Source organism: Cololabis saira, chromosome 21 (genome assembly GCF_033807715.1).
Source record: "Cololabis saira isolate AMF1-May2022 chromosome 21, fColSai1.1, whole genome shotgun sequence".
NCBI lineage: Eukaryota > Metazoa > Chordata > Actinopteri > Beloniformes > Belonidae > Cololabis > Cololabis saira.
Window position 1 is genome coordinate 13,343,103 of NC_084607.1, and position 26,097 is coordinate 13,369,199.

General features: G+C 42.4%; 1 protein-coding gene across 1 annotated transcript in view; it reads left to right on the top strand.

Moving 5' to 3' along the window:
• Positions 1–26,097, top strand: part of pde4a (phosphodiesterase 4A, cAMP-specific) — a 47,506-nt gene that overhangs the window by 8,270 nt on the left and 13,139 nt on the right. Inside the window, exons 2-7 of the mRNA XM_061711069.1 lie at positions 16,880–17,065; positions 17,387–17,423; positions 17,622–17,692; positions 18,470–18,519; positions 21,083–21,195; positions 25,924–26,017. Of these exons, the coding sequence (XP_061567053.1) occupies positions 16,880–17,065; positions 17,387–17,423; positions 17,622–17,692; positions 18,470–18,519; positions 21,083–21,195; positions 25,924–26,017 (551 nt within the window). The remainder of the gene's footprint in view (positions 1–16,879; positions 17,066–17,386; positions 17,424–17,621; positions 17,693–18,469; positions 18,520–21,082; positions 21,196–25,923; positions 26,018–26,097) is intronic.

The window sequence follows — 26,097 nt, forward strand, 5'->3', positions numbered from 1 at the left end:
TGAGAATATAATTTATGAGAACTCTAACAGGAAGAGCTTCTTCTCCCTGTGTTAAAATGAGGAATATTGAGCAACTTGTGAAGTTATATTTATATATTTATAATATATTACGACTTTATTCTCGTAATTTTACGACTTTATTCTCGTAATATTATGACTTTATTCTCGTAATTTTACGACTTTATTCTCATTACATTATGACTTTATTCTCGTAATTTCCTTTTTTTGTTTTTTTGTTTGGCCCTAATACTCCGTCGTACTTCTCTCTAAAGTTACTCTGCTAAATTTTTCATTCTTCTCGCTCCGAACGGTTCCTTAAGGTTCAGACTTCAGCAGCCTAACAGAAACAAATATGTTCATCACAGAGCTGGAAATCAGCTGCCATTAAATGGGGACTTCAAACAGGCCTACAGATCAAAGAGAAGAATATTTGAGATGAAAAAACAAGCAGCTCTTTAAAAACCATCTTGGGAGTTTTGAATCACCTTCTCCTTGGATTTACCCTTTCAGGCGGCCCAGAAAATAAAGCTTTTTAGGAGGCAGTAATTGTAATTTATTCTTCAAGCCTATAGGTGCTGTGAGGAATTGGAAGGAAGAACCTGTTCTGAGTAATGAAAGAGTGAAACTCAAACTGAGAAAATGATCTTCACTGCTAATACTTGGAAAATATTAAATGTCAAAATATTTCAGCTTTATAAAAACCTGCAAAATGATGTTCACACTTTTTGAGATTTGAATTGCAAGACAGTGAGTGAGGACATTGATCTCCTGTGGGTCGGAGAGGCCACCATCAATCTGAAACACAGAGTGACGCCAAGGAAAAGGTGGTGCCCCCCCCCCCCCGCCCCGCTCAAAATGTGCTTTAGGCGGCTGTCTCAGCGCAGATCTCTTTGAATGACTGAGACTCTTACAATCTGCCTGTCAGCTGTGCGTCAGTGCAGCGGGCACACGTTTGAGTGGAAAGAACAAATGCCGCACACCTGTCGAGCAGAGCACCCCATCCGAATACTGTGGGGTAAGCATAGGTAAGAAGCAGAGAGCCCGCTTCAAACAAAAACTAACAACAAAAGGGATGCAAAAGGGATGAAGGCATTCACCTGGAGACCGCACATGGTGCCAAGGCTCATTTGAAGAAGTTTTTTGCGCTTGCTCAGCTGTCTGCTGATGCCAAACTCTCATCTGAGGTCTCGCTGCCTGTGGACAGGGTTGCTGCTGCTCCCAGGTTCTGGCAGGATGTCAGTTTTACTAGGTGATTACGAAAGAGAGCCGTCCCTGTTTAGAGTAAAGAGACAGATGGTGTTAAAAAGCGCTCACCACGTCACAGATGTGCTTCTCTGTGCACACCAAGGCCTAGTCCCGTGTTTCTGACAGTCTTTGATCAAATCTTCATTTTTCTGTTGTGAATAGGGCAAATCATATGATCGTGTTTTCATTGTTCATATTTTTTCTCTCTATTTCTCTCTGAACATTTATTCTTGATGTAAAAAGTTGAGTTCATTTTCCCAATTTTATATCTAACTGACTAAATTGGAGGGTCTACTTTTTACATGTTAAGTACAATAGCGCAATCAAAAGATTAAATATGAAGCAGTTTCACGAGTTACATCACCTCAGAAGAGCTTTCTTTGACACAAGAAAAATGGAAAACACTTTATTCCTCGGTTAAAATATAAATTTGAATCTCATTTGAAGGAATATTTGCTCACTTTTTAAGCATCAGCGAGTTTCTGCATTATTCTGTCTGTGATGTCGACAGAAACCAATCAAAGTAACTTTGGACTATATATATTGTATAAATATGTATAAAACACCAGCAACGTGCTCAAGTTCGTCAGGACATCTTGGATTCTTTCATAATGCATGAAGGTTCTTGTGATTTATAGCTGACGGAAGGTGTATTGGGCTCATGCGCATCTCCGTGTGCTGTAAAAGAACCACTGCTGCAGATCCTGACCTTTGTTAGATCAAGTGTTAGCTTCATAACCTGCCAAAGCATTTCTCGTAGGTCATGGTCACGTTCACACATTAAGGAGCAACGCTCAGGTCGTTGGAGGGCAGAGAGAAGAAGATGAAGAAAAACATAGCTTAAGGGTTCAGGATGATATTTTTATTTAAGTCTGGGATCTTGACATTTTAAGGATAGGATGTATGTTTTTTTGTTGTTTTTTTCTTTTTCAAGCGGAAGGTTAACGGCAGTCCTTCAGCAACATTCTTCATTACGCAGCACACCCGGGGTGGATGGGATTTCTAAAAGATGCTGATACAGGCGAGGAGATGCATTTTACCCCCAACAAGGACGAAGTAATTAAGACCAGCGAGGCCTCAGGCTTCTCTGCTTGTGTGTTTCCGCATCAAGGACTTATTGTCTGATTACTTGTGTGGTTTGAGGCTTTGATGCGAGAGGTTACCTTAGTGGAGATCAGGTTGAGTCTTCCTTCTTTCTATGCAAGGAAAGAATCCCTCTGGGGTTCTCATGTTTGTTGTCGGCTTGTTTTCTCAAGAAATGTAAAGGATTCGCAGTACTGACGGTGCACACTGAAAGTTCAATTCCCCTCAACAAGGTTACCTTATTCTCACATACAGTCTGAATCGGCGTGGTCTATAAGTCAGACGAGAAATTAGCTGAAAAAGAAAAAAAAAAATCATTAGAACGGTTTAATCACCGGCAAGCCGGGTGCTCCTGGGTGCCCCCCCCCACCCCATCAAACAGGTGGGATGAGAGAAGCTGACTCCAGAGAGGGTGTGAGGAAAAAGAGAACAGAAAACAGAAGGTGGAAAACTAGGAAACGCGCATGTAAGAGGATAAGGCCAACGCTTCACAGATGAATGACAATTGTGTATTTTGTCACATCAAATTTGATGCAAGGCCTCTCTCGGATTGGTCATGTCCTTTGCCACTCATGGCCACATTTGCACAAACCAGTGTTGTTGTGTGTATGAACGCCGGCTTTCCTCTCTCTCAGAGAGCTATAAATAGGAGGAAAGAAGCCCCGGGCTCCTGGTGTAATGAGATTAAACCGAACCAGCCTCAGCTCGCACTGTTTTATTGAGTTTTATTTCAGTTTCCATTCGGTATTTCAATATGTATAAGGAAGATATTAAGAGTGGCTGCTACTGCGTGCTAGACTGAGTCCACGGAGGAGCTTTTGTCTTAAGCATCAGTATGTAGTGTGTGTTTGCATGTAGAGAAATGCGTGTATGGGGTGGCAGAAACAGTACAAGTGAGAGTTAATGTGAAAGACTTGTGTGAGTATGTGTGTAATGTCCTCGTTTTGCACCCTGCGGGGCATGGCACATCTCCTACGAATGTGCTCGTCGTGATGGTAAAGTGTTTGTCACTATAATGCTGCACCATCATGAAGCTTCATCCACTTATGTGAAATAAAATCTCCTCTCTTCCTTGCTTCCTGACTTCCCAGCAAGATCTCCTGTCTGCTGCTGGCAGTGGCAGAAGCGATAGTGTGACCGCGGTGTACACGTCCTGTGCAGCGTTCTTGTGGAATCCTGATTTGCGACAGGCAGACGGAGAGACACACTGGCACAGTCACTGTGTGTTCTGCATGCGAGCATGTGCTTGTGTGGATGTGTTTGTGAGACCGAAAGCGTCTGGGGACATGCAGAGTGAGAGACATGCATTCTGTTTGGGCATACTGCTAATTCTCACAGCCCATATTCACAAACTCTGATGTTTTCAGATGGTCTGCTAGACTTCGATTGCTATTTCAACCCCAATGCTCAGGCCTCATTAACCAATCACAGCGTCTTCCTCCATCCTCTTGCCATCAGTTAGGAAGCACTTGGCTCCCGTGGTCACTCAATTTTCTGCTGATAAATGGACTGTGTGTAACTCATCTCCTGGTTCTGTTCCCATTAGCTGAAACCATAACATTATCGTGCCTAATATCAATGAAAGACAGACAAATGAAGATGAGGATGAAAAGGGTTGAAATCCTTCTGCATTTTAATTAGAGGTAAATGTAACCATCCACCTAAGTGGAAACATCCATTTTTGACAGCTTTACATGCCACAAACAAGATTTAGATAGCAAATCTTAGAGTGGACCAGACCTACATTTATTCAGGCCTTGCCAGTCTAACATGACAAAATAAAACTAGACAGATGGTGACAGTTTAAACTGCGTTACGACACGATCTGAGGAAAATAAGTAGAAGCAGAATGAGGCTGTTCAAGTGGGAAACCTAAGCATAAAATCCTTGTTCTTATGGTTCAAAAACAAATGAATAAAAGACAAGAGAGCAATGAATAGCATAACATTATAATGACAGAGAGACTGACTCATCAGACAAGCCCCGCTGCAAGATAATGGCACTGAGGCCACTTCACCACAAACAAATCCCAGCTGATAAGTTTGCTTTCTACCCACAAATGTTATCTCACTGCCATCTCAGATAATCAGATTCATATTCTTATTGTCCTTTCTCTGTTTCAAGTAACGCTTATAGTCATTATCATAATTACAGGAGCATAATTGAGGATAATGTGTCTAATTGTGCCAATCTTTTCAAAGATATATTCCATAAAAAAAAAATATGGTGGAATAATAAGATAATATCAGGAATGTAGAACATGAGGAAAAAAAAATATTTATAAAAGATTATTCTTTTAGTGTTCTACATTCCTGATACCATCTTATTTTTTTACCACATATATACATATATATACCATATATATATATATATATATATATATATATATATATATATATATATATATATATATATATATATATATATATATATATATATATATATATATGCATGCATGCATGCATGCATGCATGCATGCATACATACATACATACATACATACATACATACATACATACATACATACATACATACATACATACATACATACATACATACATACATACATACATACATACATACATACATACATACATACATACATACATACATACATACATACATACATACATACATACATACATACATACATACATATACATAAATATATATAAATATAAATATAAATATGAAATGCTGAATCATTTAGACCTATCCTTGTAAATCCCTATGATAAGATTATATACTTCTAAATGAGTTTATTTATTTATTTACAATGCCAGTGACATGTCTGTGGCTGGCAGTCTTTTCCGCAGGTTATCTACTTTATCTGAACATCTAGCAAACTGAATGGTATAAAGGGATTTTTATAAAAAAGCTTCCTTGAAGTTTGGTGATCTTTTGACATTTTGTCTGCCACTGCCACACAACAAATCGTGACCTTTAGAATAAAAAGACCAAGTGAAATATTTCTTTGCTTTCGACCAGTAAACAGACACCATTTCAGAATATAAACAACTCACCTCTTGGAGCTGAACTTTTACTCATTTAAAAAAATATACAAATGTAATAGTTAAAACTGAGCTCGTCTTTGTGACACAGTAGAGCTCTTGCAGTCTAAAATGTAACTCAGAAGTGAGTTAAATCAAAATTAACTATTTATCACTAAAGCTAAGATTTTTTTTATTTCACCACTCTTACAGTTTTATGTTTTTAATCTAACACATCAATGCAAGCGATGACCTGCTTTTCACTGAGATGACTAATTTCTGTTCTCCCCGTCCAAACTCCACCCCACCGACATGTGCACTAGGAGTTATTGTGCTGATATTTCTAGGGATATTAACAGCTAGTCCTATTAAGAATCCTATTCTCCACACCTCATATAACACTTTTGATGCCACAACATTTACTATACTATACTATACTATACTATACTATACTATACTATACTATACTATACTATACTATACTATACTATACTATACTATACTATACTATACTATACTATACTATACTATACTAAACTATGAGCTATAACCTACATTATCTAGTTCAAACTGTGGCATACTTACAGTATGCCACAGCATACTCAGATTGAACTTACTTACAGTAGGTTCAAGCTGAAGTAATGTGGTGAACATGCAATACCTGATGCGTTGTGACATATATGTTTAATTCAAAGCAATACCATGTATAGCGTAACTCAGCTGTTGACATGCCTGTAGATTGTTAATTCCTCTATTTGTCTACCTGTCAGAAGACAAAGAAATCATCATCTCACTCTGAAAGTGTCTGGATATAAAGGTGTCATGAAATGACATGTTTCATGCAATGTTTTGGATTTTTGGGCGAAAACTTTATCATCCTCATCATCCCAGTTTCATTTGAGCTGCTCTTGGACCATGGAAGAACTGTTGCCAGGCAGGTACACTGGCAAACTCAGTGGTGCATTCAGCAGCCTAAAGGCCCTGACACACCAAGCCGATTTTCGGCCGTCGGGCCGTCGGTGCGCGTCTGTCGGCATAGTTTCCCCGGTGTGTCCCGCACATCGCCACAGGTCGGCCTCCCGTCGGGAGCTTTTCAGCCGATTCGACATGTTGAATCGGCATCGGCCGTCGGTCAAACAGCTCACTCTGTGATTGGCTGTTCCCAGAATTTCCCAGAATGCTTTTCGTCGTCATTTGAGGACTGAATTAAAAAAAAAAACATGGCGGACATTTCTTATGAATAAAATCAATATTTTGAGTTAGTTTCTGCATAAAAATGCGCTTTGATTACATTTCTAGCGAGAAATATATATTTTACTTTCATAATATTCACCCAGTGAATGTATATAATCACTCGCTTGTCTTTTTCAAACCGCGCCAGAATAAAGGCTGATTTATGGTTCTGCGTTACACCAACGCAGAGCCTACAGCGTTACGCGGCGACGCGCGCCGTACGCCGTATCCTACCCGTAGGCTCTGCGTCGATTTAACGCAGAACCATAAATCAGCTCCCGAGCTGGCAGGCAGGCAGAAAATCCCGAAATTTTCGGAGCAAATTTCTTAACAGGCGTAGCTACAACTGTTAGATTTCATCTATTAAACCAACATTTATCTTCCTAAATGATTTATTTCAGCCGCTGCCTGCTGGTATGGACGGGAATTACCTCTCACGGAACAGAACAGAACGTACGTGCTAGTTCGCCGTCGGGTGTCGTATTTGCGGTGTGTCTAGTGAGCCCGACACAGGCGACGCGAGCCAACACAGCAGTCGGCAGAGAGCGGGCGATGTCGGGTTGGTGTGTCAGGGCCTTAAGAGTCAAATCATTCCTGCAGGGGTTAGGTGAGAACATAACAGGCTGATAGCAGACTGAATATTGGATATGCTCACATGTCAACATTAAACGTGTAAACATGTCAGTGTAATGCTCTCAGGTCACCACGATTGGGTTAGGCTGAGAAGTCCCCCAAGAGAAAGAGGTTTGATTTCTTTTGACTGCATGAAAAGTAAAAAAAAAAGAAAAAAAAAAGCTTTTAACACTCCTACAGGGGTGAATACGATGGACAATATGCAAAACAAAGAAGCGGGAAGCAACTGACATGTTCACTTTTGTTCAGCCACACTATGAATGCATTAAAATACAATTCAGAGCATCAAGCTGAATGGACCATTTCACTGTACACTCAAATCGACCTTGAGCGCGTTTATTTTCTGCTGTCCAGTGCTCTGCAGTTGTTTGTGCCTCACATTATATCAGTAATTATCTGTCATTACAGGGTAATATGCAGTCAACCGTCTTTGTTCTGGGGAATTTGTATGACGAATTGGATGTCAAGGCTGGTTATTAGCCCGCAGTTCACATCCAGATTGGATTTGATATGACAGAATGTAAAATGAAAGAAATGCAACAGCAATTTCCATCTAAGAGAAATTCAGAAACAATAGACACACACGTACTTATGTACACGAATAGATGAAAAAGAAGAGGTGGACATAAAGATGAAGGAAGAGATTGTGAGATGGTGAGGAGGAACAGGGCCACAGTGACATAAAGGTAGCGCTGGGTGACTCATGCTTCTCTCTTTCTCTTCTTTTCTTCATCTCTCTCCCGTCTGGATTAAAATAAAAGAAGCCCAGCAGCCCCAGCCTGCAGAGAGGGAGTTACGGGTGATGTACTAAAAATACCACCCCTTGTGTGGGCTTGTTGGGGAAGGCAGGGGGCAACCACACGCTTGGGGAGGGAGGTTTATGGATTTTGGTGGTATAGAAGAGATGCCAGTGCTATCACAACTTTCCGCACTTGATCTAATTTCCAGCTACTCTGTGTCTTTTCTAATTATCTCTGCACCACAATGTGCTTTCATTTCGTTTTGTAAGTATGCTTTACTTTTTAGGAATGCGGGTCAGTCCAATTAAAAGCTAGTTCATTACCCTAAATTCAGCGAGATACCGCTTTTATCTTTTTGTCCCCCATTGCTTCTTGCCATTGCACCCGCCTCCGCTTGTGTCTCCACTCTGAAAAACTCCATTAAGCATCAAAAGCAAATCAATATCAAATTATTGCTCGCGTTGCTTCAGGCCAGTTACTCTTCCATCAAGGAGTTTGTCTCTCAGCTCCTAATTTGTCGAGAAGTGAGTAGCAGGAAACTAAACAGAGCAGACAGTTAACACGTCTCTCCATCTGTCATCTCTCTGGATAGTTCCTTATATCAGCTGATCCATCTGTTTAGCCGTGCAGGAGTCTCCACAACAGCAGAAAGGCGGAGAAGTACAATACGGCTTGTGTTGCACAAATCCTGAAGGTGCTGCAGCTGAATGCTGCTCATCACAGGAACACTGGTTCCCCACCCTGATATTTTCAGATTGGAAAACTGATTAAAAGAAAATGAAATTAAAAAAAAAAAGGTAGCTGGGGTTTGTGAGTCACAATTAAAAAATATTTTACTTCTCACACTCAACGACCTTGAAAATCGCTGGGGGGAGATTTACATATAGAAGAGCACGGCTCTCTGTGGAGCTAAAGAAAAAGAGGAAGAGTGAAGGAGAGTTCAGGAGAAAAAGGGCTTCTCCCTGTGCTCGTTTTACATAACTCACCTGTAGTGAATCATTTGCACATTTTGCAAGCAGCCAGAGTGAGAAAAAAGAGTGAGAGCAAGAAAAACACAAATAGAAGAGGGATCCATGAATAAAAAGCAGAGATAGAGAAAGAAAAAGAAAATAACTTTCCTGTCACGCTAGACTGACTCTTTTGCTCCACAGACCAAAACAGTACAAACATGCTGCAGACAAAAGCAAAAAAGTAGTATGTAAAGTTCAGTTTTTCACAAGTGAATTTCAGATTTAAATCTTTTTTTTTTTATATATCAAACACTTGTTGTATGCTCACTGGCCACTTTTAAGGTGCTATTATAATTCACTGTAACTAGTATATTTGGCATACCAGGTGTACTTCCTAAGGTGTATTTATTTTACAAAATTGTGTTATGAAAATGATTTTTCAAAAATGTAGACAAGACTTGAAATTATGTGCAAGTGTTACATGCTTTGCAGAGTAATGATTTGCAAACAATTTTTACTTTATTTGAGCTAATATAGGGTCATCTCAGTTATATAGCAGAGAGGCTTCAGTTTTTACACAGCTGGCCTTGTTGACGCTGAAGCAGCAGCAGAAATGTAATACAGTGATTTTTTTCCCTTATTCATTGCACGCCTCCCACATAACCAGAACAACAGAAAAAATGAAGGCCTTGATAAATTCTGATTTTGCTCTAAGAGCGTATGTACTCTCCGAGACTGCATTTCGTAAAGCAGGTCACACCACAAAGCTGCACATGAGCAGAGCTGAAAGACAAGCAGCCTGTGACGCAGACAGTGACAGAATGTGTCGGTTTCCACCTGAGCAGAGACTCCTGAGAGCTTCCAGGAGTTCAGAGATCTGCTGATGTGAAGTGACGGACGCCTCTGGTAGGTTTTGAGGAAAACGGAGTGTAGAACACTCACTGGCTCGCAGAGCGGCAACCCGGAATTTCTCGGGTGAATAAAAACACAGTGCTAAGAGCTACATGTGTGAACCACCTGAAGTCCTGGTGGAATTCATCTTGTGCTGTGCATTAATAGATGTTAAAAAGGCTTGCTGTGGCTGTCTTTTGACAAGGCCCAGAGCCTGTTGCTGATAGGAATAGTGGCTGATTACCGTCTGTACTGTAGTGTAACCTGTGAAATAAATCTCTTTCCGGTGGCTTTTGGCAGGTGTTATAGGAGCCAATCTCTCCGGGCACTTCCTGAAAAAGGCATGTGTTTAGCTTTTTCCCAGGCTGCACTGGGCTCTGTGTTTGGCTGGGCAAAGTTGGGTTGGCTATCCTGCGGGGCAGGATAATCTGCTGTAATCTCTGCGTCTATGATCTGACCACAGCACTGTGGAGAGCTGGACGGGTGGCCGAGGATCCGGGCAGTGCAGACAGATGGGGCACACGTGGGGGATACGCAGCATACGTGCAGGACGGAGGGAGATCAGTGCTATGACTCTATATAAACATTCTTAATACTCCAGCATTTTGTCCTTTAAAAGCTCAAAACAAAGCACAGGTTTCAATTTCTTTCTTCGTAAGTAGCTGATATTGGCTCAAGCTTTTCACGAGCATCACAAAGCACAGCAATAATAAATCCAGTATTAGCAGTAAAACATCGAGTGGGTGGAGGGGAGGTGGAGGGGCTGAAGTGGATTTAAGTTTTCATCAGGATTAGCATTGTTTACATTTTTATCTGGGAAAGTAACTGTGACTCACCTGAGACAGTAGACTTTTTATTTTTTTCAGTCCGGATAAAGGAAGACTTTCTGGTAACCGTGTTTCAGACACAAAGCAGGCTGTGAAATATGCTAATTAGATGGGAATGTTTCTTAAATGGGATAATGTGAAGAGTTTAAGGTCAAAACAGTCATGAAATGGTTGCTATTTTATTATATTTGTGTAAGTGTGGATTCATATATTCGAGAATATTCATAGATCTTGGCTACTGACCAGCTTGATGCTGTGCCATAAGCCTTCTTCTTCCTGCAGCTCTGTCCAACCTTTTACCCTCACACTCTTGTGTCCAGTCTTTTTCTTTCTCTCCATAGACGTCATTGTATATTTTTTTTTTTTTTCCATTCAGGCTCTGTGAGGCTATAGTGACCAGATGCCCTCTCTTTACCCATGTGGTGTGGCGCCAGCATTTCCCCTCAGAGCTTCAGAATTTTGTGCATCGTGCTGTAAATGTCGACATTAAAAAGTAAGCAGGCACGATTGTGCCTCTGTCTCTTTTGTTTGCCTTAAAACCTAAAAAAAAGGGCAAGTCGAGGCAAGTGGAGATGGAAAGCCTGGCTCTGGACATGTTATTTGAAACGTGTCGGTTGTTGGCGTGCTGCCCTGAAAACATGTCCCAGCTGAGATAGCCTTACAATAAAAACCCCTAATGTCCTCGGTCGCTGGCCAGATGATTCACGGCAAGAGTACAACTGTGATTATATGGTCAGCCTATAAAAGTAGCACACTTTTCCAATTTGCCAGTACTCCCTCCTCTTTCTCTCAACTGCCCTCTTTGCCACCCCCACACTGGTAGCAATCAGCCAGGTGCTAAATGCCTGGGTGAGGCACAGCTCTTGGGTGGGAGGGGGCTGCAATTGCGTGTGGAAATCAGCATCCCTGCTTGGTTGGCAGAGTAGGAAGCGGGGGCAGGAAATAACTGTCATTCTCCACTGAGGCTTGGAGTATGGATTGTGTGCGTCTGTTTGTACCATGGGAAGAGGGAGGGTGATAGACTCAGACAGGTTAATCATTAACTTGAATTGGGAAAAATGGGTGCAGTGGGTCTGTGTGTTCATTTTTTTTTTTTTTCAAGTAGCTTAAATGAAGGAGGATGGGCTTATCCCTTCAGATGGACCTGATTAACAACAGTGCACAGTGTGATGGAGAGAAAGGAGAGTGGACACCGGCCAGAGGACCTGCAAAAACGCTGATTTAGCAGCAGCCTGCTCCAGTCAGGGGCTTCCTCATGATAGTTGTTAATGAATAATCAATGGCAAGAGAGGGTCAGCAGAGGGGATGTATGCAAATCTCCTCTACACTCTTATACAGACTTAATGGTTTAATTAAACTAATCGCTGTATTGACTCAGGGCTCCGAAGCCCTTTGAAGCCTGCTGTATTAATGACATTAAATCAGGCTCCCCCTTTTGTTGCAAAGATGTGTGCAGTAAGGAGACTAAATGAAGAGCTGCTGCAGCTGTCCAATTTTCCCAGCTTGCATTCAAAGACTCAGTTTGAGAAAATGTAGGCTGCCAATGTCATAGTGAAATTCAAAAATAATAAAAAAAAGATTTCTCAGGCAAAATACGGTTTAACATGATGTTCCAGGATTACCGCGCATGTGAGAAATGAGCTTCACACTTTCCAAGTCAGCGACTATAACTCTCAGTCATGCAAAACAAGTCACATTAGCCTTTATCGTAAGGCTGTCTCTGGCGTGCGTCAGAGATGCAATTCAGGTAGCATGGCAACATAAGAGACAGCAGCTTTAATGTACGCCTCTCCACCCTGACAGAAACGGTTTGTTATCTTCTACAGCAAGGACTCACTCTATCGGCATAAATCCCCTACTCTGTGAAACCTCTGATCATCATGTCATTGTCCGCAGCGAAACACTCCCGGGATCTTGCTTTCACATAATGAAAACGAGAGGACTGCACATGGCCCGGCATATAATCACCCCGTGCACGGTGTACATACGCTTGTGTGTGTGTGTGTGTGTGTGTGTGTGCGTGTGTGTGTGTGCAGATCTAGTTTGTGTTTTTGCAATGCTGAGTGAAAACAAGAGGTTCAATTTTAATGCTCATTTTTTGGGGCAGTGTGCTTTCATGTGTGTTCATATGTGCAGGGTTGTGCATGAGTCACTGTGAGGGGTTTTTGCTGCCATTATTAAACGGGGCCTCTGTATTTAATAAAAGATGGAATAATTGTCTCCTCATCAGCTCAGCAGAGATTACAATAGTAATTGTCAAGTGAATCCGAATTTTTGACATTTTTCCAAAGTCTGTCTTTGAAAGATGCTGTTCAAACAAGCTCCACGTAAGGCCTTTTCATAAATGGGTTTCCAAGATGAGCTCCACCATCCATCCCCAGTGCGTCATAAGCAAATAATAGTTACTGTCTACCGTGGGGAGAAGAGAGGGAGAAGGCAGACTCAGAAGAAAGGGTAAACTACTGAAAGTGAAAGCGAGAGGAGAGATGGAACCACTTGGCAAGGCATCTTATCTTTCCTGTGTTCTGCGTTGTGCACAGACTTTAAGTTGTCTACTGAAAAGTAGAATTCGTGCTGCAAGTTTTTCTTGATTGATTTTTTTTTCCTTTTCCTTTTTTTTCAGCGGCTGCTATTGCAGAAAAGAAAGGCTCAGAGAGACTCACAGCTAGGGAGACGTCTCATTTGTGCTTGCACCTGCTTTGTGCAGAACGTACACAGACGCGCCGGGTTGAAAAACACATGAACAATTCAAAATACCTCATCCGTTTTTGTTTTTTTGCTAAACAGTGTTTGAACGAAGGAAGATGACCAGGAAGTATGAATAAGAATAAATGAATAATCAGTAATAACATATAATTTTCCCTACTTCGAAAGGTATACTGATGCATATACTTGAATTTGTTAACCCTCCCACATGTATACTCAAAACAGTCCTCTAATTTAGGAAAATATCATGCAAAAAAAGGACTCGGGTTGGTCTTTAAATCTGAACAGCAAACAGTTGTTGCACTTGTTACTGTGCATTGTTGCACAGCAACTTTGCATTTTTCTACGTTCTAAGGAAATTGCCTCACTTCCCATTGTGTTTTTTTTTTCAATATGCCATTTTGGTCGCTCCAGGGTTAATACGGTAGTTGCAAAGCCATTAATCAATGCCTGCCATTATGAAAGTAATAAATGACACCTCGGGAGACTCCTCAGGAAATGTGCCGGGAGCAAACTTGACACGTGCAGCAGTCTTGAAGATCCAACTGAGTTTATATTAACACTGCAGCAAAATGTCTCTGCATTTTTATTTGGTGTGTGCTAGAAAAATGCATCATTTGACAAACAACATTAAAAAAAAAAATCCTGCTTGGGGCTGGCTACCATTTTTATCTGCAATGTCATCACCGAATTACTTGTGGTTGGGTTAATGCACCTCTTTAAAAAGGTATTTCACGGTGTAATTGCTGCTCATTGAGAATATTACAACATAGCACAGTGTCTGGCCACATCTAAAGGCCAAAGAAAATGCTGCTGGTAGATAAGCCTGTTGATGTCAAAATACAAAGTGTTTTGGGTCCAAACCTTGCACACTCTTTAGTGGAGCATGTAAACATTTACACAAGGGTGTGAGTCAACCCATTTTACCCTGAATTTTCCCCCTCCTCTTCCTGGGTTGTTTTTCTCTTGGAAATCCTTGTTACACAGTCTCTGCATGTTGCTCTATTCTAGCGTCTGTGGTCTGTTTCTCTTCCTGATCAGTCTTCCTGTTGCTGCAGAGGAACTGTCAGCAGTGAGATAAGGATAGTGAGAGCACATGCTTGCGATAGGGAGGTGGGGAGAAGCGACAAACTAACACAGGGCAACCGGCTGGTTAGTCAGGAAAATTGAAAAAGATGATCACAGGTGGTTTTATCAGCAGGGGTGTCTTGTGAGTTATGACTGCGAAAGCCCGAGGAAACTGGAGACCACATGGGGACAGAGGTTTGTTTTGGGCCAACCAGCTCCTGAAGAATCAGTCGGAGCCGATCTGCGCTCCTGTGGTGAGATAGCAGAGGATGCCTGCTCCTAGGACCAAAAAAGAAGGACTAAGAAACGCCGAATAGATCCAAAGAACAGACTGGGCATGAGACAAATGCAGACTGGAAGTTAAGCAGCCAAAGGCCTGAGGATCACAGGTACAGGCATGCATGCTGGGGAACTCTGCCTGCTGACACATGTAGGTAAGCGAGAGTGACGGGAAGATCTGGCCTCGTTATTAGATCTCTCTCTCTGGATTGAGGACAGTTTGCAGCACCAGGTGCCGCGGTCGTGTTTGTCTGAGACTTGAGCATGCAGTATAAAAAAAGTGGATGAGGAGGGACTGCGTGGGAGTGAGGCAGCCATACACAGAGTGAGACAGTCAGTTGTAAGTGGAGGCTGGGGGAGTTTTCTTTAGCCACTCAGCTCCTGCAGGGCCAGAGCAGGCAGCAATGAGTCAGAAGAAGCTGACACGACAACTGAGGTTGTGGGAGAGTCCTGAGGGTCCACCTCCTGCCCCCTCACTCACCTCACCGGTGTCACCAGAGGATCAATCACGCGGACATGGAGGTTCAGTCCTGTTCCGGCGCATGAAGTTGAACCGCAGTATTCAGGAGCGCAGACACTCACATCACTGCATGTGCAGGTACAGTTGTGCATCAAATCACTCATCTTTCATGTTTTCCAGTCCAAGCCGTCATGTTTACATTTGAAAAAAGTATAACAATGTGTGATTCTTCTAACTTAAATCAATCAGGCAAGGTGTGAACAATATAGATACTAATGCAATGTGACGATCTGCGATGAACAGTTGTAGGGGTTCACACTGTTCACACAGTGCAATAACCTGAGTCCAGTTCATTAGATTTCAGGAAGTGCTGCATTTAAAATGCCAAAGTGTGATAATTACTCTGACTTCACAGAAAAAATCTAATAAAAAACGGGGATTAGCACATGCAGCTTGCAGAAAGTCCCTGCGGCAGGCATTTTTGATGTGTTTGTCATTACCAAGGAAGCTAGTTGCATGATTATTGATCTCTAACAACATTTACACAGCCTTCCAGGGATGGGAGTGTCTACTAATTGGCCAATTTATAAGTATAAATTGTAAAAATATCCGACTTAATTGTGGAAGCTGAGAATCAATTCCTGTCGAGTTTAATGTTTTACAAGTTTAGGAAAAGTGAGGCGGCATGGGGGAGTTAAAAATGATCTATGAAAAGCAGACACCGCGACAGCAGTGCAGTCTGCCTCTTTATCTGTCCTTGTAGTTATTAAATGAAGGGAAAGTAATGCAATAATATATTTTATCTCAACCTGTGTAGAAGTCTTGTGGCAATTTTAGTAGGTTACCAAAGCAAGGAGTGTAGGCTATGTTTTCTGAATATGATCAGATAAAATGACATCTGAATGCATTACCAGCTCAATGCTGACTGTTATTTTCTTTATACAACCCTCAAACACCCTTTTCAGCTCAGGGTGACTTAATTTCTGTGCTGCAAGGTTTCTGATCTAAAAAAACCAAGTGCTGTGAGGGGTTTTGTCAAGACCTGCTGGAGAATAAAAGTGTAAAGGCTGTAGACTAGGGCGAAAAATAAATATGTAACGTTAGAAATGTGTTGCCTATGCTTGCCTGTGAATGGGCCCGGTTGACTTCTCTCAGCTCTGTGTCTCATGCAGCTTTAATGCTGATCATTGATTTGTTGGTCCACTTGGAGCAAACACTGTTGCTCTGTGGAATGGTGTTTCACCATTTTTGGACAGTTTACTGTACAAGATAAACAAAATGGGGAGCCAGATGTTAAGAAAAAACATCATAAAAAAAGAAACTGCAGCACTTCTAAGCGGTAAATTGGACCAGAGTTTTTCTTAACCCTTTGGGTAAAAAAAAAAGATTTCCATCCAAATCAAAAATCTCAATCATTTGCTTTTGTGAGGAAGAATCTGTGTTTGATGTTTCTCGCTTTGCCAATTTAAACATGACTCTCCGTGAAAAGTGATTTGACACTTGGGTGTGATTCTCTGTGAAGCCGATCCAGCTTCACCGTGGAGTTACTTTTAATGCAATACCATTGATTTCATCTTTCTCATTTCAACTTTCTTGCCAAGAAACTTTAAAAAAAAAACACAGAAACTGCTGGCTGCTGTGCTCATGTTCAAACATGAAGGACAGTCTCTCCCTTGTTTGTTATCACTGAGGGATAAGAGAGGCAACAAAACAAACATTTATATTAAATGTAAGAGATGTAAAACTTGAGTTTCCTCCTTTTCTAATCTCTCAGCTTTGATTCGGAGAATGGTCCCTCACCAGGCCGCAGTCCCATGGATTCGCAGGCGAGTCCTGGGTTGGTGCTCCATCCTTCTTTCCCCCAGAGTCAGCGCAGGGAGTCCTTCCTGTACCGCTCAGACTCCGACTATGACACATCCCCCAAAACCATGTCACGCAACTCCTCCATCAACAGCGAGGGGTAAGGATGAAACCATTGCCCTGGATCCATCACTTCACACCCTTCAACACATGCACATATAAGGCAGCAACCGCAAAATATCCCAATCAACACAGCAGTGGTTATGGTTGTAAATATGCAATAATATGCTAACGATACCTCGATAAAGGGATTATATTCAGTTTCCTGGCCTTTCCTTTGATAAATGTGAACAGTTCAATAGACACAGGTCTTAATAAACATCCACGTCACAGATATAACCAGATACATAAACAGCAGTCCTGAGTGCCACATCTGCTAGGCCCCCCTCACATTTTTCTGTCCTGTCCATGTATCCCACAGGCACGCCGAAGACATGATTGTCACCCCTTTTGCTCAGGTACGTTTCCCTGCACATGTCTGACATTTATATTTCCGGAAATAACGAGAAACTGTGGCAAATTAGTGCAGTCAACTTGTCCCCCCCTCCTCCTTGGATTCCCTCCCTCGTCCTTCTTTCCCGTCTATGTTGTTTCTCTCCCTCCTCCTTCTTTCCCTCCTCTGTTGTCTCCCTCCCTCCTCCTGCCCCTCCCCCCAGGTGTTGGCCAGCCTTCGAACTGTAAGAAGCAACTTCACCATCCTCGCCAATGTCACAACACCCACTAACAAGTCAGTATCATGGACACCCCTCTCTCCACCCCCTCTCCCATTTGTGCTCATCCCAACTGCCTGCTCAGTTGGTAGGGTGTCGATGCTAATATCTCCATCTCCCTCATCCTGTGGGAAACACTTTAATCATTGTGATTAACCGGCTTACGAGTATCAGGCAACGCTCGAAGGGAAAAGATGATGTGCAGCATTTGGCATATTTACAACTTTCTAACTGAGAACTGAGTGCAGAGAGCTTCGTGCCTCAGAAGTCTGTCCCTGACTGTACGCACACAACGGAGACGGTCAATAATGCTAAAATTATTTCTCTCTTGTAATGCAGTAGACAGACGGAGCTCGAGTTGGCAGCCTTTTAGCTCCACGTCAATATGATATATAAAGCAATGCAGCACAGAATTATCTGCATCTATAATTACACAGTGCTGTACCCTGAAGATGCCTCTGAAATAGACAGTTTACTTAATAACAGAAGTCAGGCTTCATCTTTGACTATTTTTGGATACTTTAATATTTAAAGGGAAACAAGGGAGTTTAAATGCACTTCAAAAACATGCCCATTACCATGTTTCCGTATCAAAACACATTTTGGTGTTAAAATAAAGTTGCCTTGTTTTATAGACATATGAATTAATAATAATACATATATTTATGTCTCTTCTGTGAGCCAAGCCTTTTGTTTCCTCATACTGTAATTCTGACTGTAGTAGCGCTTGTTATGCCAGAAGGGGGCAGCCGTGTGCGGTCCTGCCACTGTTGTAATTTTGTGTTTGTCCACAGGAGGTCGCCAGTGACAAGCCAACCCACTGTTCCCCAAGCTACACTCTCTGGTATGTTGGCTAATTAAAACTCTCATTTTCCTCTAATCACACGCTCTAAACATGCATAATCAGTAATGAAACTGACTTCAGAACACCAAACAATCTAATGTGCTTATACTGAGCAACTGTTGGAATGAGCGCACTGCTCTTACAGGATATGGGAGTTAAATGTATGAGAATGCTTTACCTGCATTCATTTATTAGATTTGTTGAGAGAACATTGGAGCATAAATCTTTTACATTTTGCTTCAGAGCTTTAAATATATATATTAATATATAAGGGCAGCTTATTAAAAAGAGCCTGACCTGAAATTTATCTGAATTTAAGATCCAATCCGTAAGATTTGTACAGTTTGAACATATAAATCAAGAACTGAACCTATAAATATAATTATTAATAGCTTTATTTAAAATGATAGGAATTTACATTAAATTGAGGATGTGGAATTGGTTTGATAACTAAAACAGGAAGTAATATACATCAGTTTTAAAGGGATGGTTGTCATGTTTTATTTTTAATTTTTAATTATTTTGTGTAAATTGGATCATCATGATCTAAATATGTAAATGTGTAGATGGTTTGGAAAACATGACTAACATTGATTTAGTTCTGTCATTATGCAGCAATACATTATAAAGTTGTGTTGTTGCTAACATATGTTATCCTTTGTGTTTTGATAACTCGTTCATCCTCTAAAACCCAACCACAGAAATGATTGATGTCAATGATGACCCCATTTTTAAAAACATTTTAAAACAATTATCTGGAGCTTATCAATGATTAGTATGAAAATACTTAAATTTTAATTAAGTCACGAAAAGGTTGGGTATTTTTACTTCAATAACGTACAAAGATTATCAAGAAAAGTAATTCAATTCACACAAAACAACTCACACCAAAAACCTTTTGATTTGTTTTGTGAAAAAAGGACAATACCTTTCTGATTGAAATAATATTTTGTTTGCTTGCAAAATTAAACTTAAATGACTCCTTCACAGCTACTACCTATCTATTGGTCAGTCCAAAGGTTAAGGCACATCTACCCGTTCAATTAAATTGATTAGGTACCCAAACCTGACTGTTATCACATTTTACTTGATGGCCATTATGCTTTTATGACATCTGAAGAGTCTTTATGAAGAACACTTGTGAAAGTCTAGTATAACAGCTGTCTTAACATTTTACCCTTTTACTTTTTTTTGCCTTTAGTTTTCCAATACATTGTCAAAAAGGTAATTATTATGAAAGGTCACAGGAAATTAGAGTCGTATCCTATACTGCATTGCATTACGTAAATCCCCAAACGTTGTCCATCCCTTATTTAAATGTATATATTATGTCCACCGCTTGTTTAGTATGTCTTTAAATATTTTTATTCTACTTATAATTCTACCGTTCCCGAACTTTTGTTTGTCGTTAAATGAGCGGTGTCCATTAAAGTCCAGAGTTTCTTCTTTGCGTCATTGAAACAATTCCTTCCTTTGTGGTTCAGAGAAAGAGGTCATGTGGTTACTTGAAATATTGTTGAAATTTGTGTAAAGGGGAGTCAGTGGGGGTTGAGTTTACCTCTTATGTACTGTATTACAGTATTTATTCAGTACTTAACTGAGAAAGGCAACAGTTATAAGTGTTGGATAGGTGAAACCTGATGCCACCTCCTCTGTTTAATGTTGAGATTTCCATCATCCTCTGGGGGGTGCACTGACCAAGAAATGCAGCTTCTCATGCTACCTTTCAAACCTAACAAAGACTGCAGAAAAAAGAAAAAAAAACTGAGCGGTTACCAGCACAGACTGCACAGACCTATGTATAGGAGAAACATAAAAAATTCAAGAGTGCGTGACACAACACGGGAGAGCCAGATACTCAGGTCAAGACTCAGTGGTCCACCTGCATCTCTAAGATGTTGTAGTTGTTTCTCATTCAACATAGATTGGTTCTTTCATTCCTCTTACAAAACCTCTGTCCTCTCTGTCCAGAATCTTTACATTACAGTCTTCAAAAGGTTTTCTCTTGGTCCATTTAGAGAAGATCCTTCGAACTTCCTCAGACACTTCTGCCACATATTGAATAACAGTGTTTTAGCATCCTTTTTTTTTATTCATCTGTTTAATGCCGTGGGCTTTTTTCCAGCTTCATTAGCAGCCTTGACAACGGTCCAGCTTGGATGTCTGCAGGTTCAGAGCTTTTGCTCGCTGTGTTTGTTTTTTCCCTTAGAGGGGAATAGCTCAGCCTGACCGTGAAGTATTATGATGATGGATAAGTGATTTACATGACTCAAGAATGAATATCCTAACAACCGTGTATGAATCTCAAACTCCCAGAAGTTAAAACTGAAGAAGCCTTAAATGAAATTAAAGAAAAAAAGTCCAGTTGCTGCATAAGTGCCTAATAAGCTTCAACCCAAGCTTTTCAAGATCTTACACTGCAAACTGGAGTTCATATCCGCTTACGTATCCAATGGATGGAAGATTAATTAGCAGAACTCCAGCCATCACTGCTTTTGAAGATACTTTTTGTGTACTTGTTTTCATGCTGGTCTTTGTATGTATGCGTGCATGTCCTTGTCAGAGGAGACATACCAGCAGATGGCTCGGGAGACTCTGGAGGAGCTGGACTGGTGTCTGGACCAGCTGGAGACCATTCAGACTCACCGCTCAGTCAGTGAGATGGCTTCCAATAAGGTGCGCGGCTGTACACACAAAACATGTCCATTTGAACTTTCACTGTCCATCAGCATGAACGCAGTCTGGTCTAAAGATGCTGGTGAAAGGCGTTTGAACTGATTCACAAGTTGTCCTTGTTACCCCCTCACACGAAAACTTGACACATATTCAGCAATCCAATTTATAATAGAAATAAAGAGTGGTATAAAGAGTGACAAAAAACTATTTCTGGTCTACAAAAATTTCTGGTCCTGAAATGATGTGCAATGAACATGTACTGTAGCGCTTTTCTTCATGGTAAATGTGGTTCAGTTTTTGTTTTATGGCTCCAAAAAAACTTGCCATCATGGATTTTGGAAGCCTTTGATTATTTATGTATTTTTGACACCTACGTGCCTCGATGAACCTGTGCGAGCTTCGTACGGATGCAAGCATGTTGTGTTTCTAGGGGACACAGGGACAGAGATGGAGTAAGAGAGAGGAGAGATGTGATGGTCTGTGGGTGGGAGGACATGAGAGGGAGGGGGAAAGGGGGGGGGACGGGTCCTGATGCTGATGTCTGCTGTAACCTTGGTTGCTATCGAACAGCAGCAGGGTCTGCCCTTCCCTTTTAGTCATTGGCTTGCCACTCTGACCACAGGACATGTGGTTAAGGCAACAACCAATGGCACGGAGACAATGCTCCTTTAATAGTGTTCTGTCTTAAAGACACAGTGCCATCTGCGGTGTTTGTTTTAATCTGGAACCTGTCTCCACGCTGCACTTCAGCATTCATAAAACGCTTGTGAAGACGTGGCTGAGGGTGGAACATAGCAGAATGATAATGGTGCAATTTTCCGTGCACATGTGCACGTACAATGTGATGGAAAATCTCAAGCAGTGTCTGTGAGTACGTGGCTGCAGAAATCCTCCACACGGTGCCAACATGGAGGTTCACGCATGAACATCCCGCTCAGTCTCTCACTCTCACTCACACCCTCGCTCTCACTGATTTTCGACAGACGTACATGCTGTCTTGGCGCGCATGCGCACTCAGCCTCTGACGAGAGGCAAACACACACACAGACACACACACACACACACACACACATGCACGCGCCCGCAGCCACACTGCCTGATTAGCTTGCGAGGGCTGTCTACAGCATCCAGGGAAATGGCGCAAAAGGCAGAGCATTGGAGGAGGACCGGCAGCCTGGAGCGGCAGGATTAGACCTCTGGCATTTTGGACCAGCTAAGGCATGAAGTGACTGGGAGCAGAGGACGGGGCTCCAGAGCGACCAGGAGGCAGGTCTGTGCACTGACTGAGTGCAGCTGGGATCGGTGAGAGGCAGCAGAGAGGGACTGATGCTCCGGTAGGACTGGGCCGGGCCTGTGGATCCGGACCGTGGGGGAGGGGCGGGCAACACGGGGAGAGGGAGACTGTTTTTCTAGACCCCAGCTTTGGTGTGATTCTTCAGCCCGATCCGTCTGCTACAGGCCAGCCTCCATCCCCCCTCTGTCTCTTTATCTCTCCAGCCTTCATCCTCTCCATCCTCGCTTTTCTCTCGCTGTTGTCATCTGCCCCTCTCTTCTCCCTTTCACGATGTTCCTGCTGTCATCCAAGATCCCTTCACTACCATGACTCGATAACACAGTCATCCTTCTGGGTTGCCGTCTCTCTGTTTTATTTAAGTCTTATCATGTAACATTTTTAACGCTGTTCATGTGAAATCTCAGATCCCGCTCCTGCCTTTTTTGTTCGTTCACTTCTCCCATATTGACACTCATCTCTTCCATCTGCGTCCCTCTGTGCCCTTCACTCGGTCCCTCGCTTCCTCTCAGTTCCCATTCCTCTTCCTTCATTCACTGCTCATCCAGCATCACCCTGCGGTGAATATAAATTTGGGTCAAACTTCTCAGCAAATGGGATGAGATGTAGTCTGCACAATTGCCAGAACCAGGGGGCTCCTGGTCTGCCCATCAGGGGGGGCCCTCACCTTCTGACCACACTGAGGCCGGAGCCCGACTCAGGACCGACGGGGTGGCCTGCTTCGGAGTACTGCATGTAGGGGAGGATAATCTGCACCGACGGCCCCTACACCCTCACCCCTTTCCCCCGTTCCTTCGCCCCACGCCGGGGCAGCTGTCACTCTGGAGTGTCCTGGCTTGACCGGCTGTGGCCTCTCCCCGCACGCCCTGACGACGCCCTCATGCCACTGGGGCACCCACAGTGCCCCTGCCCCGCTCCACTACCGCACCTCGTGCCTGTGCCCAAGGCCCAAGCCGCCGGTCAGCCTCAACATGGGTGTGGTGGAGGCCATTGACCCCGCACCGTCCCCCTGCCCCTCGCCTGTACCTGGGGGCTACAGGCTGCCCCGCTCCTCCAGCTACAGCCCCCTGCAGGGGAGGGCAGGAGCAGAGCTGGACCCAGGTGCAGCTGCTGGAGGAGTTCTGGAGGGGGGTGGGACGCCGGCCGAGCGTAGGACCCCGTTAGTGGACCTGTTCTGTGAGACCTGCTCCAGGCCCTGGCTCATCGGTTGGTGGGACCAGGTACGGCTTACACAGCTTACAGACTGGAAAGACAGTCTGACAGTGACCTTCTTAGATTGGTGTCATGGACACTTGATGCATTACTGTTCTGCATGCATGAACAACTCATCTATTACTACTTACTTGCCTGTTTTATTAAATAAAGCAGAGGTTGTGGTAGTCTATAAATGTTATATGATTGTGAGGGAATATTTAAAATGTTCTACATGGGTTCTCACAGTTACTTGCATGCTTTACATCAGTACAGTAAAGAATGTGTGTGTTCTTACACATAATTTACATTTCTACCTTTTTCTATATGCATTTACTCTGAAAGAATTATAATACAGGAAAAGTAGGAATTCTCTGCTCATTTTCATTTCTACACTACCGCAAAACTTTAAACAAAAAGTCTCATTCTTCAATAACCTGTCTAGATTGCTGTCTTTGTCTTTGTGTTTCAATAATAATGGGGAGGTGGGACTTTTTGAAATACTCAAGCCGTCTTCTCTGCAGACATAAAAAAATGCAACATAATGTAGTGCATTTCTATCCTCCACACCTGAGTCCCAATTCTTCTCTCCTGCTGCCTGAACACAAGTTTAAGGTAGTCATCAGTGTTTTCAGTAGGTTTATTGTCTCAGGGCCGAGAGGAGATATCTCTTCTCCTTTTAATTGCGTGCAAACAGCACAAGTATAAAAAGTAGAAGAAAAATGTAGACATTTTCTTTGATATGTCAGTTGTTTTATCTGATGTGGTGTCCCACCACTGCGATACTAAAACAATAACTTGCTTTGGTCGTTATTGTTTCAGTGGAATAAGATTAAAGGATTTATTTCCTTTCCTCATTTCCATATGAATCATATTAAACAGGTCACAGTTCAGTGCGCAGGCTCATTGTGGATGTGTGTGCATTTGTATTGGGATGCTATCTGTTGATGCTGGTGACCAATGACTGCTGGTAGGGATGTATCCCTCCAGGGTCTCTCCCATATGCAGGTGTGTAAGTGTGAATACCCACTGCCATGTCTGTAAGGTGAAGGTTTGCTTCATTAGTCAGTGTCAGGGGAAGAGTGTTGTTTGTCCTGGCATCGTAGAAGTGTTGGTTGGCAGCTATGACTCAGCGTTACAGCATCAGAAACAGGAGAAAATGTGATATTTTGTGGCTTGGTGTGCCACTGGGCTATAGCTTCCTAGGCTTTTGATGGCTGCCGCTTCTTCCATGATGTACCTGTTTGCTTATAACAAACTCCACACTAAATAAATCTGGAAAAAGGCGGAGAGAGCCTTGCGAGGAAGGGAGTGAAAGATGGTGTTGAAACATGGAGAAGGCGAAGTTGAGCCTGAAACAGGAAGATTTGGGGGCCCAAGGGCAGTGATGGAGAGTTTTGTTTACCTCAAGAGGGAAGGAGGAGTGCTTATAGGCAGCTGAGAGACGTAGGGAGGGGGAGAGGAAGAGGATGGGAGGGCTGACCTTGGTAAAGGTCAGAGTCACCTGCCGACTCCCTCAGATTGTCACCCAAACAGCCACCGCTCTCGCATCAAGCTGAAGGACTGACTGTGAGGAGGCAGTTGCTATAGTAACTGGTCTGGTTGCCATGGCGATTGTTATGTGTGAAAGATCAGTCAGTAGGACACAGACGGAGGGGTCTGTCTGAATTTCATTGTGCCTTCTCATGAGTTGTCAGACAGGGAACCATTCAAGTGCCCGACATCCTGTTCGTCCATGGCAGAGAAAATAAATATATAAACAAACAAACATTACATAAAAGCTTGGGAGAACATTCAGGAACAGCGTTTTCCGTCTCTGTCTCTTCAGTTGATCACATTTGTGTCTGGGACCCGCAGACTCTTGTAGCTCATCGCTGACACTGCACACGTGTAACAAGCAATATGTATAAAAACAGAAAATTACTGCGACACAGAGGACTGGAAACAAAGCGGGGTGTTGAGCAGTGTTCTCATCTAAGAAAGGGAGGAGGAATGATTCATAATTGATTTTTTTCTCACCCTTTAGTAGATAAGGGCAATTATTTGTGTTGTACATTTCTTTTTTGACCTCGTCAAAAGGAATCTGAAGTTGATAAAATGAATAATAAAGTGTTAATTATCCTGGAGGTTTATCAATCAGCATATCCATATTTTGGATACATTGTGATCTCTTTTCTTTCCCCAGTGTAGCTCATATTCAGTTGACTCACTTGTGTTTTTGTTTTTGTCTGTCCCCCGTCCTCCAGTTCAAGAGAATGTTGAACAGGGAGCTGTCCCATTTGTCAGAGATGAGTCGCTCAGGGAACCAAGTGTCAGAATACATCTCCACTACCTTTCTAGGTAAAGCCAACCTGGTATCTGCCTGTAATCAACCTCTATAAACCTCCAGTAAAGTGGCTGACCATTCCACTTCCGGTCCT